The 19,439-nt window shown below is 41.2% G+C and overlaps 2 protein-coding genes across 5 annotated transcripts; one reads left to right on the top strand and one right to left on the bottom strand.

Moving 5' to 3' along the window:
- LOC144043333 (perforin-1-like) lies at positions 1-7,478 on the bottom strand. 3 transcript variants are annotated; one of them, XM_077556848.1, is made up of 5 exons: positions 7,343-7,478; positions 2,745-3,307; positions 2,527-2,665; positions 2,253-2,464; positions 1-1,116 (listed from the first exon to the last, which is right to left on the bottom strand). In XM_077556848.1, exons 1-5 carry the CDS (start codon positions 7,427-7,429, stop codon positions 258-260), a joined length of 1,860 nt encoding a protein of 619 aa, XP_077412974.1. In that variant the 5' UTR covers positions 7,430-7,478; the 3' UTR covers positions 1-257. The 3 variants fall into 3 exon arrangements, with proteins under 3 accessions (XP_077412974.1, XP_077412975.1, XP_077412976.1); XM_077556849.1 differs by lacking the exon at positions 7,343-7,478 and adding an exon at positions 5,404-5,485; XM_077556850.1 differs by lacking the exon at positions 7,343-7,478 and adding an exon at positions 5,391-5,459.
- On the top strand, positions 7,370-18,136 carry paqr4a (progestin and adipoQ receptor family member IVa). Of its 2 annotated transcripts, XM_077556857.1 has the most exons (4): positions 7,370-7,519; positions 7,758-8,744; positions 11,957-12,175; positions 13,814-18,136. In XM_077556857.1, exons 2-4 carry the CDS (start codon positions 8,471-8,473, stop codon positions 14,245-14,247), a joined length of 927 nt encoding a protein of 308 aa, XP_077412983.1. In that variant the 5' UTR covers positions 7,370-7,519; positions 7,758-8,470; the 3' UTR covers positions 14,248-18,136. The 2 variants fall into 2 exon arrangements, with proteins under 2 accessions (XP_077412983.1, XP_077412984.1); XM_077556858.1 differs by lacking the exons at positions 7,370-7,519; positions 7,758-8,744 and adding an exon at positions 8,779-8,851.
- Positions 18,137-19,439: the final 1,303 nt, after the last annotated feature.

Raw genomic sequence — 19,439 nt, 5'->3', positions numbered from 1 at the left:
TTGACTTTGTATTGATTTATTCCATCCTACCAATTGAATACAAGGCCTAGAGACTTAATAACATTTAACACATTTGCTTTCACATGCCACTTATTGACGCCTCATTTGTTCACAGGAAATGTCACCACTTCCTTTCTTATGATGTAAGCTATTTAGGTTTAAAATGTCGATTCCAATGAACTGAAAGCAGTAAATTAACACCAACACTGCAGATCAACTTTAATGCCAGCAAAACTCATTCAGACTTTCTTTGTTGTTTAAAACACATCAGCGAAACTTTGGTTTGTCTTTGTGCTCTGAGTGTGCACAAAGACACCCATGTTCAGCAGTGCAGCTTGTGGAACAGGGTGAGCATGGCGGGACACGTAAACGCTCATCAAACTCTGGCTCATGGGTGAAGCCTTGTAGTCGGCGCACGACATGCCGCCCAGACTGGGTGCACATTCCACATCCCACTTGAAGAAAAGCTTTCCGTGGTGCATGGCGCACACGTCCGTCTTCACGCCTGCCGTAAGCACGTGCTCGCATTTTCCCAGAAGGTCGTTGTCCCAGCCACTGTCCTGATCCCAAACTTCAAACCTGACTTTAGGGGCCGCCAACAAGTCCTGGGTACCCAAGTCCACGACGGCGGCCCAGTGAGGGTTGTTGTTATTGTAAATAACGGGCGAACGCTGCTCTCGCTTGTTGAAAATCACCTTGACGTAGCCGTCGGTGGCAGTGGTGTAATCCCCCCAGAGACCCTCGGCCCTTTGGACGGTGATGATGATCCGGGCGATGCCCCTACGGGTTGGGCAGCAGTCCGGGTTTACGTCGCGTTCGTTGTTGCACTGGCAGACACAGGGGTCACGGGAGTCGCTGTTGATGCCGGCCTGACAGCGCCCGCTGCAGTTCCTCATCAGAGCTCGTTCCAGGATGTAATGGCTTATGGCCAAGCGCAGGTTCTTCCGAACAGGATTGTTGTTTGGCAGCAGCTCGTGCAGAGGCTCCAGGGAATACGATATGATGTCTGGATAGTGAGGCAGCGTGTTGAGCCATTCCTTGTAGGCAGATGGATCTTTGTCGGCAGAGAAGAGAAGGTCCATGTCTGTGGTGTGACCCCCCTTTATATCAGTCAACCTGTTGGGAAGATGAGCCAGATTGGGGTTTTCTGATGGGTGCAAATCTATGCAAAGTCAATGTGATTTGTTTAGGCAAATAAGTGACAAAGGTTTTCTTAGGTTATTTAGTGTTCACAAGTTTTGGATAGTGAGTGACTCAATAGACAACATCACACCTGAAATGAGTTGTTTTTTCCCAGGGTGGTTGGGCTCACCCCTAGAGATAAGGTAAGGAGTTTGGTTATCCGGGAGCACAGCACATGAGGTTTCCCAGGCATGTGCAATCAGTAGGGGCAGACGTAGGACACTCTGGAGCAGGGATGTCCAAACCACGGCCCCGGGGGCCATTTGTGGCCCGCCGTCCATTTTCTAGCAGCCCTCAGCATATACAGGAAATAACTTTTGGCACAGCCTGCTTTTCTAGATAGGCAAACAAAACTATTTAAAACTAAAATAGAAATATTTATCTTTTTAATTTAATTAATGAAGTCAGATATTTCAGTCTCAGAAGCAAAAATGTTCCGATTAACTAAGATCTTTAAGTAAACACTGCTTTAAAAAATGTCATTTTATTACCAATTACATGTACTCTTTCTTTGATTCTGAATGTGGAGATTGGCTCAGGGCTGGGGCGGATCTATTCTCGTGGGATATAGGGGTGTGGGCCACCCCAAGATCATGAAAAATCCTGAACTGTTAATCTTGTTTAAAAAAAGCTAAAATAATATAATTGATTGACTATTAGTTTTAGTGTATTTAATAAAGTCAATGTAAAAGTGGCCCTGGCATTCTTTGATTATTTTGTATACGGCCCTCAAATGAAATGTCACGCAGCAGCTTAAGAAACAAATACTGTATATCCCCCAATTGTAACACGAGTTTGCTGTAGACCAAAACATTTCTGGTTCTCTACTTGGACTGCTGCCCCACAACCCAGATAAACAGAAGTAAACACACTTATTGTCTTGGAAAGATCTGTATAAATGATCCCAGATTTTTCTCAATACTCCACTTAAGTGGAAGAAAGCTCAAGTACATTTAGCCACTGGTTGAACTATTCGTCTGCCTTGATTAGTGGAATTGGAAGAGCATGACTTCATCGGTACTTTTAGAAGACATCAGGCCAGGGATCTTCTGTAGAGAGAAAGCTCTTGCCTGTCGTTAAAGAGGCTGGAGAAGGCCGCCTTGCTCTCCGTCTTGTCAATGTCGTTCTTGCAGTGTTTGGTCTGAATTTCTGCGACCACGCTAGTGGTAATGGAAGCCTCGGCTTCCAGGCACATGTTCACCTCATCCACGCTGAGGCCAAGCAGGCTGGCCTGGCACTGTTTGATGCTGGTCACCGAGTGGACAGATCCTCCCAGTTTCACCTATATTCAAAGACAATTATTTCACCATTGTTTCTGTCAATCATATTCAACAGTTTTGGTACCTTTGTGATGTAATGGGTGCCAAAGTTGTCGATTAGTCTGTAAAAACGTTGCTTGTACTCAGGGCTGTATGTCTTTGGAAGCTCCTTCAGTGCTTTTCGAAATTCACTGTGCAGTAGAGGCTTGTTGGACACTCGGTAGCTGTATACACCAAAATGCAAAGAAAGAATCTGATCAAAGTGTTTGGGGAAAACATTGGAATAAGTCTTAACCTTGCTACCTGTAGTACTTGCAGGACATTTTCTGACTGGTAAAGCTGAACTTGTCGTTCTTTGACTTATCCATTGAGTAATGGGCCATGTTTGACTGGGTGCCAGCCAGCATGACTTTTGCCTCGTACTGCTTAACATTCAACTCCAGACTGGACTTCCAGTTGTTTTCCACTAAAGAGCTGATGGAGTTGACGAGAGCCTCACTGGAGCGGTGAATGGTACTGGCCACATTGACGCTGCAGGACTGCGTGGGCATCCAGTCCACCACAGACAGGGGAAGCTTCTGCTTCTCTTTCTCCATGAAGGGGTTGCTACACAGGGTGCACGTTTTGTCCTTGCGTTTCCACCGATTCATGTCCAGAACAAATGCTCCCTTGCGCTTCATCTCGGTGATATCGAAGCCTTCCCCGGCCAGATTGGTGCCTGGAGCCATGGCTGCCTGGAAACATTCCTTGGGGGAGCCCGCTATGCAGAACTGATGTGAACGTTGAGGCAGGAACAGCGCAAGGGCAACACAAATATACAACAGAATCATGTTGAGGTTGCCTTGGAGGCACACTGATTGTTGGATCTGAAAAACAGACAAACCAGGAAACGTGTTGCTGACATTTCCAGACATTGAGGAGACCGTAAAGTAATAACTCATAAAGAGAGTTGTTTTGGAACCATTCAAAACAAAAAAGAAACTGACGGTGAATGTGTTACTACAGCTAACTAAGGCTAGTATGGAGCATTGGCGTGAAGTGGAAAACGTGCAAATATGTTATGACTGAGCAAGACTGTAGTGTATACAGTACATGACTCGCACTCGGACTTGCCTAACCCGTAATGTAAAGTAATGACACGACTCGACTTGTTATAAATTCAGTCAGGACCTGAATTGTTTGATTTGTTTCCACAGTAACTTGAGACATGATTAAAACTTGAGCCTCATGATTTGCATGAATGTGACTTAATCCCAGTGATGATAATGAACAAACTTGTTTCAACTTGACTGGAAGGCAGAAGCGACAGGAATGTTTTTTTTAGTTAACTCAAATTCTTTGGTGAGTTATCTTGGCCTGTCATTACCTGAAAATCCTGTCTTGAAAATATTTGTATTATCGTGCCATGGGGTGTGTAATGCTTAGTCGAACTTTTAAGACTTGTGTGCACGTTATGTCAGGTTTTTACAACTGTTTTCACAACCGCATGGAAATTGTTCTTCCTATAAGAGACATCTGAAAGAATTGGTAATTCATTTATATCGTGCTTTTCCACCTTACAAGCCGTTCACCTATTGATGACGCAGCATCAGGAGCAACTATGGGTTTAGTATCTTGCTTAAGGATATAATTCGACATGGTCACAATGGCATAGGATCGAACTGAAGACATTTAACATTTTCAATTTATAATTTTACTGTTTTCGAATTTACTTATAAGCATATACAGTAGATGTGATATAATCATGAGTGTAGTTAAAAGAATACAGTGGCATAATGATTTTGTGAACTTTATTTGATCTTCTTACCCTCAAAGCTATTGAAGATAGGAATGTGCATGAAGTTATCAGAGTCTGTTGTCAGTAGTCAGTTGGTCGTAAAATGATAAGGTCTAAGGTCAAATCCTGTGTAATCTTATCTGTTCCCCGAGCAAGAAGGGGAACTGTATAAACATGTCTGTTTACCATCAACATTATACCTTTGTTCAACCTAGGAGTCGACATGTCTGTCCTTTGTTCAATCAAGAGGCGGGAAGAGGAACCTTTTATCTTTTGATTATAAATGAGGGGATGTTTTGTAGTCTGACACATACTTGGGGGCTCGACATTGCTTTCAGACGTGAGTTCCCTAACTGTGTCTTTGAGAGCTCTCAAATAAATCTTTGCAAAGAAAGCTTCTTCATCAAATCTCAATGCAATTATTTTGAACACGCAAAGATTACACTTAATATAGTAATCAAATAATAACTTCAGAACCCACAACCTCTGGGTTGTGAGACGACCGCTCTACCACTGAGCCACGCCACTATATATCGGCTATTTAAGGCTTCTTCCAAATAATCAATGTGAGTTACTAGTAATCAGAGCGTCAGATGAATCGTCAGGGTTTTAGCTAAGTTTTAGTTTCGGGCTTTGTGGTATGAGTGCAATTTCATGCACGCTAGATAGACTAAAGTATTGTGGCGCTTGGTTCTTCCACATCTTAAACAGATGAAAAATCGAAACTGAGATTCAATGATTGAGGTGTATTCTAAGACATTTGTCCTTATAGTAGTGATTCCCAACCAGTGTGCCGGAGCACAATGGTGTGCCACGGGAAATGATCAAATTTCACTTGATTGATGAGAAAATTATTTATTTACAACAATTAATGTATCTTTGTCCATCACACTATGCCAGCAGTGACAGACAAATAAATAAATAATAAATGCCCTTCCCATTAGATGGCAGAAAGTATGTACCGGGAACTGACTTGTATCCACAATTTTATTTAGTGGTGTGCCGTGAGATTTTCCATACTTAAAATATGTACCATAGTTCAATAAAGGTACGGAATCACTGCTTTAGTTCAAAGAATTGAAACTGGTGTCAAACATACTTCATAAAAGTTACACGCCAAACTACAGCACACACAAAAAAATCCGTCACAATTTGAAAGATCAATATCATACCTTGTAAACGTACCTTTTGTTGTCTTGTTTTTTTGTGCCGCTAAAAGGTCTGTATAAAAGAGGGATAGATGTGTCAAACTGTGCAACAGCATCTCACCTCATTGTTTTTAAGTCCACATTTTATGGCGGGGGTGGGGGGTGGGGTGATAGTGGTTTTAAAAACAGGTTGTGTGGTTTGACAGTTTTTTGATGAGAGGGGGGACTGGTGGTCCGCAGGGGGTTGGTGTTCCTGTCAACACAGAAACTGAGACATACAGTACACTCACACACACGTTTTTTCTCTGAAGTTGTTGTATTAATCATCCATCCATTTTCTTAACCGCTTAGTCCTCACAAGGGTCGCGGGGGGAGCTGGAGCCTATCCCAGCTGGCTTCGGGCAGTAGGCGGGATACACACTGAACTGGTTGCCAACCAATCGCAGGGCACACAGAGACAAACAACCATCCACACTCACACCTATGGACAATTTGGAGTTTTCAATTAACCTGCCATGCATGTTTTTGGAATGTGAGAGGAAACCGGAGTACCCAGAGAAAACCCACGCAAGCACGGAGAGAACATGCAAACTCCACCCAGGAAGGCCGAAGCCCGGACTCGATCTCACGTCCTCTGCACTGGGAGGCGGACGTGCTAACCAGTCATCCACCGTGCCGCCCGTTATATTAATCAGATTTGTTAAAAGTTTGTAACCAATAAAGTTTCCAATTTCCTGAAGGGGAAGTGCAGGCTTTCATCATTGGCTTGTCTTTTGGAACGACCCCCTGGGGTCTATGCTTGGTCACTATGAGTTTCATCCTTAAGCGTGTTGTGCTGTGTGATTGTGCACTGTGATTGTCCGCATTTGGGGACCAAGTACATATACTGTACCTATTAAGCAAAACTAAATGAACAACATTTTAAGCAATATCACATAAGAGAGTGGCAAACTTACCGTTTTTGTAAACTAGGATTTACTTATTGGGTACTCAACTGATCAATGCTTAAGGGATACTGGTTTGCAATACACTTCTTAGGCTACTGCAGGTTCAACGGTATGTCAATTACAATACTATGGAGATTAAACTGACTTGTTTTATCTATATATTGATTAATTTGCTGGTTTCCTCTGTACTTTGTCAGAAAAAGGGCAACCATGTTGATCCTTGTTTTCCAAAGTGAAAGCAGTTGTTTGGAAAGGTCTTCTTTGCTTTCAGGAAGGACAACAGAAATCAGACAGTATTTACTTTTGTGAGGCTGAAATCAGAATTCGAACAATTTTAAGTCAAACAACTCTAAACGATTACTGTAATTGGTTGCTGATTAATTTGTCTATTGTCATTCATTTTGGCACCTCTATTGCTTATACTACATACTGTACGTCTGTCTCTGTGGTTTTAATACACAATATTAGGTCAATTTGAACTCTTCTTCGGACCAATCCACTTCAGCATCATCAGGCTTTATTAGGCCTTCGCCTGGGTGTTCAACATTTACCTCTTCTTTCATTGTAACCATATGTTTCCAACCGCAGTCTTTGCACTTTAACTGCGGGTAACATTAATGACACCTCTCCGTTCTCACGCAAACAAACGTCTTTCATCCGGGTCGGTTATGTGTCACGAGGCAGCAGAGTGGGGTGAGAGGTTGAGTGATTCATCCACAACCTCAGGTGCTGCTCTTCCATTTAGACGATTACACTGCGTCACCCACCCGTGCTGCCTCAAGGGCTCTCTCACTTTCCCGTTACAAGAATCAATATTTACCTCAGTATGAATATTTACCTAAAGCATGCCATTCTGTATGTTCGTGCCATATTCAATATAATCCAATCCAATGCGATTATGACTTTGCCTGTACTGACAATTACTACACACAAACTACGATTGTACAAGAAGAAACTTTTGAATTTGAAGCTTTGATGACTTGCATTCATTGTAACGATTGGTTATTATCTTGTTATTATATTTCATACCAAGATTACTTCAAGGCTGGCTTCGTCGCTCATTTGCTTGAAATGTCTTTGTCGTGTCTGCGTGCATATGTTGATGTTTTTTGTCATTCACACGCACCCAGGAACCACATGTCACGCTTCCCGCTGTTACTAAAGGACAACAATGGCTCTTTTCAGTGAGGCTATGTCAACTACAAGGTAAGCGGCAATGTCAATGTAGCTGTCGTAACCCACGCTAGACCGGAATGTGTGGAAAAAGGCCTTCAAAGTAAATGTCTTGGTCCTGCTGTTCGTGACGTAGCCTGGTTAAACGTATATTCAGTCATTGTCACTGTTTACATCATATTTGGATGTTGAATGTTTGTATGTTTTTAAGTTAATGAATCATTGTGTTCCAATAGCGTCAACGTTTTTTTTTGTTTGTGTTTTAAATAAGGGGCGGAAGTAAGCCGTTTGAGCTCGGACTTTCTGGTGCCGAGGCGTTGCAGCTGATTCAAGGCCGCCTTGCGGGGATTTCACCACAGCCTCCCATTCAGTTCCAAAAGAAAAGAAAATCTTCTATTAACCCCAGCGAGGATAATGATGGACATGTTCCGTGTAGAGAACCGGAGAAGCAGCGTCCCTCCACCTCGTGGCGTCAGGACGGCGGTAGCCCGGCGTTGCTAGCTCCAATCTCAGATCTGACAACCGCTCTTGGTGCCCGTTCAGACGTTGAGGGGGAGCACCAGGGACGGTTAGCTAAACACCTCCACACGTCCGGAATGCTAACGCCGTGACTGGGGCTGGGGACCGATCGAGGCGAGGCGGCATCCTCCCGGAGCTGCATGGACGCGCGCCCTTGTCGGCCGCCGGCACCATCCGTGCCTGTGACGTGGCCGCCTGCCCGGCCGGAATGCTAGCGCCAAGGAAGTGTCTCTGACATGAAGACTGGGTTAGTCTTGGCATATGTCCTTTGGGTGCGACGCTGACTTTGTCCCCATGACTCACCCGTGCGGGCGTCGTCATGTACGCGGCCGGCCGTGCGGCGCCTCTGCCCGGCGGATGACACTCAGCCAGGTACCGGCGGGCCCGGCGCGGGGCCACCTTCCCCGGTTGCGGGAATAGAGAGACAGACTTGAGTGGAGCAGAACCCAGCAAGCGCATTTGGAAATGGTGTCCCACAAGGTTCTCGTGGCCGTCCTCTTGCTAAACGTGTACATCGGCGTGCAGTCGTTCATGTGCTTGTTCGGCGGCGTGCTGCTGTCGGTGGTGTTCGCCTTGGCCTTCCTGAACGGACCGCGGCTGCTGGACTGGGCCAGTTCGCCCCCGCACCTGCAGTTCAACAAGTATGTTCTGACCGGGTACCGGCCCGTCTCTTCTGTGCAAGACTGCATCCGGAGCCTCTTCTACCTGCACAACGAGCTGGGAAATATATACACTCACGGTGCGCACACATTGACTGAACTTATCTACTCTACGCTTTTGCAGTATACACATTTAAAGTTATGGTTCCAAAGAAAGAGAAGTTAGAACATTTACTTCACTTTGAAGGTAAAAATTCCCATGGGAAGATAGGATGGGGACATTTTGAAATATTCAAAATTGGAAACTTTCTGTAGGAATCACAGTAACTAGTAGGGGTGTGAATTGCCTAGTACCTGGCGATTCGATTCGTATCACGATTCATAGGTCACGATTCAATTAGATACCGATTAATCCCGATGCGAATCTATAAATTGATTATTGCAATTTTTTTTAACTCAAATTTAGAAAATACAAATTAGTTAACTTGTGCATGTACGCTGTAAGATTTGTATGAAAATGTATTTATTTATCTGAAACTTCAGGCTTATAACTGAGCCACTGCATTTAACAAACAGGTTGCAGTCTGTTTCATGTTTGAACAGCACTGAAATAAAATATTATGGCTTAATGTTCCATTAATATAAAATTCTTCCATTCTTAATGTGTGAATCCTAACCCTAAGTAAGACGTTTTGTTGAATATTCCCATAAAAAATTGATGTTTAAAAATCGATTCGGCCGCATATCGAATCGATTCGAGAATTGCGCGCTATATATCGCAGAATTTTTTCTAACACCCCTAGTAACTAGTGCTAAACAATTAATCAAATTCAAATAAAAGACATTGCAATGTATAGTAAAATGACGTTTTCAAATTGCACCGGCTGATTTTTCTAAAAAACAAAATAAAAACTGCTTATAAGGTCAGTAGGTTTTGTTTTTATATTCTGTATGTATCCGCTATATAAATTTGAGTTGAGATAAAATAATAATAATGTTTAAATTACTGTAACATTAGGCACAATTAAAATATTTAAGACACCAATTCCATAGAGAGAGCCCATGTGCTATACTACACTCTAAAAACAGATTGGTCAAATCTACAAAAAAAATGGGTTAAATTTGACCAATCTTGCTGGTAGTTATGCGTCCGACAGATCCTTTGGTTAAACCAACCATTCTAGAATGGTAGGTGTTTTCAACCAATATATTATATTGGTGATTGGGCCAACCAATACAAATTGGTCATTCTGACCAAGAGATTGGTTAATCTGATTGGTTAATCTGTTAGAGGCTAACATTTTTTTCGGGAATCCCGCGGGTCATAGGATTCCTAAAAAAAAGTACCACTGACTGTCACACTCACCTAAGTGGGGTGAAATTCGTTCTCCACATTTGACCCATCCCCTGGGGGATGAGGTGAGCAGCATCAGGGGTTGGATTTGGGAATCATTTGGTGATCTAACCCCCCATTTCCAACCCATAATGCAGAGTGTCAACTAAGAAGGGAGGTTATAAATGGGTTCCATTTTCATAGTCTTTGGTACGACCCAGGCAAGGATTGAACCCACAACTTCCCAGTCGCAGGGAGGACACTCTACCACTAACCCACAGAGCTGGTCTCACCTATTGATCTATCTAGACATACATTTCCATCTTAAACACTATTATTTTTAATATATAATATATTGTAATCACTTATAATAATGAATACATTTAGAATACAATCAATTGATACAATAAATATAGTTCCAAGGGATCTATCTAGACTTACTTGCTATTGTAACCAATTTCATTGGTTGTTTGGCTAACCAATAAAATTGGTATGCCCGTAACCACCCGGAATGGTCAATGGTGGTCAACCAATCTATTGGTTAATCAAGCCAATATGAGCTTAACCTACTAGATTGGTATTTTTTTAACCAATTCATTTTTGGAGTGTATGGGTAGCATACTTGTTTGGTGGAATTTTGTGAAAGGGGAGGTGAACCCAAAAAATGTCATTACAATAATATGTTTTATGCTGTCCACTAGCCTAAACGCGGTATTTGGATTAATATTGCGTTTGTGGAATGGGAGTTCAGCAGTAAAATTCATTCATTCATTTTTTCTCCATCTCAGGGGGCGGCCATTTTGCCACTTGCTGTGGACTGAAAATTACATGACAATTGCTAAGGGAGCAACCAATCAGGGTAGCCTGCTTTGTGAAGCTGAGCCGTGATTGGTTGTTTTTTGAGCCGTGATCGTTTCCTGAGGCCTGAGCACTTGTGATGTCATTTTTAGTCGACAGCAAGTGGCAAAATGGCCGACCCCTGAGATGGATAAAAACGGATGGATTTTATTCATATTCCATAAAGGCAATATTAATCAGACTGCCATGTTTAGACTAATGGGGGTGATACAACATATTGAAAATAAAATGTTTGTGTTGACTTACAATACTGCATGTCAAATTGTTTACTAAGTTAAAGGGGAAGTCAACCTTAAACATTTCTTCACAATATGTGACCTCATTAGTCTAAACATGACATTGTGATTAATGTTTCATTTGTTGAGTAAGAGTTATGAAGCCAAATCCAGCCATTTTTATCCATTTTAGGGGGCGCTCATTTTGCCACTTGTTGTCGACTGAAGAATCACAGTTGCCCAGGCCTCAGAAAACGACCAATCAGGGTTCACCTGTTTTCTGAATCTGCACTGTGATTGGTTGTTACCTGAGACCTGAGCAACTGTGATGTCATTTTCGCTCGACAGCAAGTGGCAAAATGGCCACCCTCTGATATTGATAAAACCTGCTGGATTTTGCTACTTAACTCATATTCCACTAAGGCAATATTAACCAGAATACCGTATTGCAACTAGTGGGGCTGCATATAACATATTATTGTCAATAATTTTTTTTTTGGGGGGGGGGGGGTTGACTTCCCCTTTAACTTTATTTTAAGTTGATAAACTATCCTTTTTATTGATTCATGATTCATTTGCCTTTATTTTAGCAATAGCCAAACCTATAAGACCAACGCATTTATTGATAATAAATCTCATATTCTTGATTGCAATACAGATGAACTCATTGCATGTGTTTCTTTAAAAAAAAATACAGGGGAAGAAGACCTTTAAAAAAAAAAAATCTATTATAAAAAACAATATTGAGGGGAAAGAAACCGCAATTGGGTTATTTTCAAAATCACTGAGCCCTTATGGTGGTATTTGAAATACTTTTTATATTTGGTTAAAGAAGTCTGACAACCACTGATCACATAGAGCAGAAGAGCGACGATGACGGCAACTTTGTTTAATCAAAGTTCTTTGTGAGCATAACCGGTTTGTTGTAATGCTCCTCCGGTACCAGGCATCCCACTGTTGTGCTTCCTGGTGCTGCTGCCGCTCAGCATCCCCTGGTCCCAGATCAGCGTGACCTGGCTGGGCGTGGTGCACTTCCTGGCCTGCCTGTCGCCGCAGCTGGGCTCGGTGCTCTACCACCTCTTCATGAACCACGAGGGCGGCGAGCCCGTCTACCACACCCTCCTCAAGCTCGACGTGTGCGGAATTTGCATGATCAACACTCTGGGTAAGGGCCAGCCGGCCTTTTCTCTCCATATGCAATCAAAACCTATGATAATAATCATCGTCGTCATTATAAACTCAAGAGTCAAAACAGAAAGTCACAATCATGATGAATCATTTTATTAATCAAGTGGAATTTTTATTTGAAATATTCAAGGTCATGCTTGCGTCAGAAATAAAAAACTTAGCAATTCAACCAAAACGCTCATTGGTCCCGCCCACCACCTCTTGACTGAGCTGGGCAACTAACAGCGTGTCCGCCCTGAGACTTGGAGGTTGCGGGTTCAATCCCCGGCCGGGTCATACCAAAGATGATAAAGATGGGACCTATTTACCTCCCTGCTTGACACTCGGCATAAAGCGTTGGAATTGGGGAGTTAGATCAACAAATGATTCCCGAGCGCAGCCCCTGTTGCTGCTCACCGCTCCCTCGGGATGGGTCAATTGCGGAGAATGAATTTCACCCCACTTAGGTAGGTGGGACAATCAGTGATGCTTTTAACTTAAAAAAATAATAATAATTAAAGGGCATTAAATCTTTAAATAATTAAGAATGTTATTAATTAACATTTTTAAATGGTCATAAATTCATTCAAATTCTGTAAATCAATGAAAATCCCATCAGATAAAAATAGTCCATCAAATATTGCAAATTCCATAAAATAGAAATTCAATTAAAGTACGTACACATTTAATACAATAAATAAAATGTTCCTTTAACTAATCAAGTATTTAATTAACAACAAAGTTTTATTAAATAATAGAAAAAGAAGATCTTAAATGAAATTTTAAAAACATTTTGAAAAAGGTTAAAACACAACAAACTCAATTCTAGATCCATTAAAGAATAAATCTCAAAATATCATTAAATTTAAGTCTCATTAAATAAAAAAGTTTCATGTTCTTATTGAAACATAGAAATTCCATTAGAAATCCACTCAAAAGAACACACAATAATTCAATCAAATAATTCCAATTCAATAAAATAAATTGTCCTATTAACCAATAAAAACAATTAATGAATAAACAAAAATTAATTTACATAATTCATACGGCTATTAAATAAAAATGGAGTTAAATAAATACATAAAGTACATTTAAATTCTGTGATGTAATAATACATCCTATGAAATATAAAATCCAATGAACAAATGGGAAAAAAATGTTAAATAATTATTCTAAAGATTATTTTATTTTTTTCAAGAATAATTAAAGAACTAGAGATCCCAAAAAAATAGTTTGTCTCAACTCATTCACTCCCAGCAATTTTTACTGAAGCAACCCCCTTCGCTCCCGGCTGTTTGTGACTGGTTTTGCCAGGCCCACAGAATATTGTGTTCGATTGCTATAAAAACATGGAATCTACCAAAAGAAAGATTAGAGTCTCTTCTTTCAACAGGAAAAAAGTATATTGGTATCTGTTTCCGTTTTGCAGCAATTAGCATTAGAATATAGCTAAGGTTGATGTCTTCTACTCTGCTGCCACCTGCTGGCCGTTTTTGTAATAACTGCCATTGCCTCAAACATTCTCCAGTTCAGAGGCCGCATCAAAGCCTTCTGTATGCTCTAGCATAAAAAAGAACGTATAAATACGTCTTTGGGAGCAGTATGCAAATGAATGTTTGCGCGGTTTGCATTTCAGGGGCACTGCCGATCCTGTACAGCACCCTGCTGTGCTACCCGCTGATCCGCACGGCGGCGCTGTCCGTCTACATCCTGCTGTCCAGCTACGGCATCTACTGCGCGGTGACGGCGCGCAGCAGCGTGCGGCGCCTGCGCTCCTTCGCCTGGCAGGCGCTCTTCCGCTTCTCCTTCTTCGTGCTGCGCTGGGTGGGCGTGGGCGGCGGCAGCCCCACCTCGCTGCGCCACTTCCTCACCATGGACGCGCTGGCCGTGCTGGGCGGCGTCATCAACATCGCCCGCATCCCCGAGCGCTTCCGCCCGGGCCTCTTTGACTACTGGTGCAACAGCCACCAGATCATGCACGTGCTGGTGGTGGGCTCCATCCTCTACCTGCACTGGGGCGTCCTGGACGACCTGCTGTGGATCAACGGCTACAATTGCCCCTCCGACTGAGGCCCAACGCCCCCGTGAAGGTCTGATTAGTTGGAGATGCTGTAAAGCAGAGGTGGGGGTGACTCGAGCCAGACTCAAGTCGACTTGCTAAAACTTAGGAAAGACTCGACTTGACTTAGACTTGAACTTAAGTGAACCCATTTGTCACAATATAGAGACAACCTATAAAAGGCATTTTCAGTATACTTTTATCCTTTCTACCCATAAACGCATTCATTTTTAGACTGTTTTTGTGCTGAGATCAAAGAAGAAAAGCATTAATTTGGTAGCATGTAACTATGTTGATATGAGCTCAAGGAGTATCATTTAGAGGAAAAACAGTGCTCGGCCGCCATCTTGTGGCATCTTAGTGTTAAAGGGGAAGCCTTTAATATGTTCTATGCAGCCCCACTGGTTTAAATATGGTATTCTGGTTAATATTGCGTTAGTGGAATATGAGTTAACTCATTCACTGCCATTGATGGCTATAAATGTCAAAAAATCATTTAAACTATTTCTATTAGTTAAAAGAAAAAATCCCACTTTTGTTAACAAGAGCATGAAAACCTAGAATTTTTTTATTGTACATTTAGAACAGATATGAAATTTGTGATTCATTGCGAGTTAACCAGTGAAGTCATGTGATTAATTACGATTAAAAACTAATTGCCTGACGCCCCAAATATTTAATAATATTTTCTTTTCTTTTTTAATTCATTAACTGCCATTGATGGCCATAAACGTCAAAAAGTAATTTGAACTATTTATAACAAGAGTATGAAAACCTAGAATTTTTTATTGTACATTTCAGAAGAGATATAAAATGTGTGATTAATCGTGAGTTAACTAGTGAAGTCATGGGATTAATTAGATTTAAAAAATGTAATAAACTCTTGCTAATTTTTAATAATCTTTTATTTATTTATTTATTTATTTTATGAATTTATGGCAGGGAGTGAGTTAAGCAGCAGGGGGCGCCCATTTTGCTACTTGCTGTCGACTGAAGATGACATCAATGTTGCTCAGAGCTCAGGTAACCAATCACAGCTCATCTTCAGGAAACGGGTGAGCTGTGATTGGTCTTTGCTTGAGTTGAGCGACTGTGATGTCATCTTCAGTCAACAGCTAGTGGCAAAATGGCCGCCTCCTGAGATGGATAAAAATGGCTGGATTTTGCTTATTCCACAAATGTAATATTAATCAGAATGTCATGTTTAGACTAGTGAGGTCACATATGACATAATATTGTCAAGAAATGTTTAAGGTTGACTTCCACTATAATGAACAATGTTGAAGTGCGTTAAAAAGTAGTACTTTGCCACCACCCTGGGGCAGCTCAGTGCCAAGCAGCTATGTTAAAGTGAGCTGAGGAGCTTTATTTAGGCAAAAATAGTTATTTGCCGCAATCTTGTAGCATCCTGACATCAAGGACCTATGATGAACTGAGTTAGGAGTTTCATTCATGAAAAAAATTGTGCTTTGCGGCCATCTTCTGGAATTCTTTTATCAAGAAATGTTGTTCAAGTTGTTGAGATTTTAATTAAGATAAAAGTAGTGTTTTGACGCAATCCTAACTTCAACACTGCACCTCAGTGTTGAAGTGAGTTTAAGAGTTTCAACAAGACAAAACAATAGTGTTTTGCCGCCATCTTGTGGAATCAGGGAACTTTGTTGAGGTGAGTTGTGACGTCTCATCTAGACAAAAGTAGTGTTTTGCTGCAATCTTGTGGCTTCTTGATGTCAAGGAACTATTTTGCAGAGAGTTGAGGAGTATTTTAGGGGGGGGGGGGAGTTTTTCCGCTATCTTGTGGCATCCAGTGGTAATTGCAGTACATTAGATACTGAGTGCAAAGTGGCTAATGTGCGAATATATGCAACTTTCTATGACTCATTTGCTTCACCCAAGAAACGACTTGACTCAACTTGCCTCAAATTAAGTGGGGATTCCATTTAACGTGCTCATTTTTATTTATTTATTATTTTTTTTTGCAACAGAAACTTGGATCTTGCCTGAAACTGTAGGGTTAAGACTCGAGACTTATGACTTGCATGTGACTTACTCCCACCTCTGCTATAAAGTCTGCTGAAGGATGTTGTTAGATGAGGGTGGCAGACTGTAAGATGTTCATATCAATGACATCAAGCATCACCACTTAGTTTGGTTTGAAAGTTAGTGCACAGTATTATGTTGATTGTATCCATACAGCGCATGTTAGCCACACGCATCTGAAAATTGGACAAAAATGCCCCATTAAATGGAGCCACTAGAGCGGGAACTGCGGGAATCGAAATCGGGCTCTGGCTTTCCTGTGTGGAGTTGAAGTTTACCACTGTTAAATAGTGAAAAACAAGGAAACAGTCCCGACTCACCTCACACATTTGATTGGAGGTTTTGGTGGAAGATAAGATAATCAAAACAGCAAAAAAAAAAAAAAAAAGGGGGGGGGGGTTCACATACTTTCCTGCATTTTAGCATTCTTTTTTTTTCACGTTTTTGACTGTCATGAGTGTAAAAGACATGTTAACCACTGTTTAATAGTTAAAAACAAGAAAACAGCCTGATGCGATTGGAGGTGTTATAAAAACAGCAGGAAAGGGTTTTCATACATTTTTGTATTTTAGATACTTATTTTTATTTTTTACATACAACTTAAGTTAAGTAAATAGTTGAAAACAAGAAAACAGTTTCAAACATTGGGAATTTGCATTGCAGTTCCGCCTTACTCTTCCTGTTTGGTTTTTAAAATCATTTTTACAAGTGTAAAACACTAACTGTTGTAAATTGTCAGGTCGCTCCTTTGGGAATGATTGTCACCAAAAAGCCAAAGAAAAAGGCGAAAGAACGACTGTTTGACTTAAAAGGTTCCGCTGTAGTGCGCTTTTGTCCAGAAAAAGATCAGCACAGGTTTTTTCTTTCCCCGTGCTGGTCTTTGGCTGCAAAAGTACAACACAAACGGCCGAACCTTGGGTCACTCGGCGGGTCCGCTCGAGCAACATCCACAGCTGGTCGACATCACCTGGTTGGGCTACGGCAACATGCTGTGTCGCTGTGGTTCAGTTGAGCGGATTGTCGAGTGACTGAAGGTTTTTGGGGGGGTTTTAGGAAGGAATTTTACGTGTGATTTTTATGTTGATTTATGCGTCTTTTTTTTTGATGCACATGATATTACACCGAAGCCACTTCACTGCACTTTTGTTTCGGGATGTACTCGCAAAAAAAGTTTTGTGTCATTTGTGTCACTCACGTCTCACTTTACCAAATTAGGATGCTAACGATTTATTTGTTGCTAGTGCATGAAAGTCGCTAGCAAGTTAGCTTGTGGTTAGCCTCGCCATTGTTTTTTTTGTTTTTTTCTCAAAGGGCTCTGAGTCCATAGACGTTATGTAAATATATCATGTATGTTGATCATGTATACATACAAGCAGTATATCACTTTTAGAGAGAAAATGGACGCTAGCGCAAGTAAATCTATGCATAAGTCAACAACAGGGAACATGGACACGCACGCTATGTTCTTTCCCGCCTCTCAGGGTGCCGTAACGGTAGCGGAAGGCCATGCCAATGCTTCAGTCTGGTTAAATAATTGACTCTCGCTGTGTATTTTGGCATATATTGGCGCCAGACGGGAAGCGGAACCCGTCCACAGAATGGCCTTTGGGCGGCACCGTGGGCCAACGCAGTTGGGCTTTTTAAAAAAATATAATTGGATTATGTCACAGGTGTTGGATAGCCTGTTAGTATCTAAAGGGAAATGCTCTTGGAGGGACCCGAGTGAGGATGTGATGGACTGCTATGCCACTGAGGAGCTCAAGGTGGCGCCGTTTTGTGGTCTTGAGTGGACCATCGCACCTATTAACTGTCTCTGCTCCAGTCTCGATTGTGCAATAAATTGAAGTCTATATTTGTAAATATTTGCTGATGTCTTCTATTCAGAGAATCCTATTGCTTTAAACAATGTCATATTATTGTTTTTGAATCCTGGAGTTTAAATATCAAATTGACTCAATTGTAATGGTTTTATTATCCAGAATCAAGAGTCGAGAGTCTAGAAAGAAAAAAATAGAGAGCCTTGTGTCAAGAGTTAAAAGTCTAGAATCGATAGTCTGGACTCGAGTCAAAACATTATAATGTCTTAAGACAACAGTTGAGAATTAAGAGTCTGGAGTCTATAGCGAAGAGCTTCTAGTCAAGCCTGAAAAGTCCAGAATCAAGAGTGAACTGTTCACAATCAAGAGCCTAATATCTACAGTTTACAGTCCAGAACCAAGAATAAAAGAAATCGCGAGTCCAAATTTAACAAATTCATCAGTTCTGAATTAGGAGCTAATAGGCGAATATTCTGGAATCTAGAGCCAAAAATCTTGTGTGAAGGGTTAAAAATCCAGAATCAAAATCATAATGTTTAGTGTCCCAAAAAAAAGTCTAAGCTCGTTTTGACACAAGAATTGAGAATTAAATCAAATTAAAAATTAAAATAAGAGTCTGGAGTCTATTGTCAAGAGTGAACTGCTGACAATAAAAAGCATAATGTCGAGTTTATAGTCCACAAACAATAATTAAAAAATATATAAATTTAGAGTCAAAATTTAACAAATTCAACAGTTTAAAATCAAGAGTTAATAATCAATATTCTGGAGTCTTGAGTCTAAAGTTAAGAACCTTGTGTCAAGAGTTAAAAGTCCAGAATCAAATGTGTGGAATTTAAACTTTTAAGAGTTCAGTGTTCTGAATCTAAAGACAAAATTTTAGAATGTAGCGTCTAAAGCAGGGTTCACCAATTCCGGTCCTCGAGGTACGGAGTCCTGCAAGTTTTAGATGTTTCCGTTAACTCGCACACCTGATTCATATAATCAGCTCATCAGCATGCCTGATAAAGATCCTGATCTTTAGTATCAGTTGTGTTGATAGGAGGAAACATCTAAAACCTGCAGGACTTCGGACCTCGAGGACTCGAGGAGAATTGGTGAACCTTGGTAAAGCCTAGAATCAAGAGTCCAGAATAAGGAGTTTGGTCAAGAGTCTTGGATCCAGAATCAAGACTCTGAAGCCAATAATCTTGAGTTTAGAGTCTGTAATCAATCAGTCAATAGTGAAGAGTCAAGATTCAGAATCTAGGGTTTCAGATTCAGAAACAAGAGTCATGAGTGAACCGTCCAGGACTAAGTGTTTCCAGTGGTGGGCAAACTTGGTTCTCGAGGGCCGGAGTCCTGCA

Source organism: Vanacampus margaritifer, chromosome 2 (assembly GCF_051991255.1).
Source record: "Vanacampus margaritifer isolate UIUO_Vmar chromosome 2, RoL_Vmar_1.0, whole genome shotgun sequence".
In the NCBI taxonomy this organism is placed as follows: Eukaryota; Metazoa; Chordata; class Actinopteri; order Syngnathiformes; family Syngnathidae; genus Vanacampus; species Vanacampus margaritifer.
The sequence above is the reverse complement of the archived record's forward strand: the minus strand, read 5'-3'. Positions and strand labels throughout refer to the sequence as shown.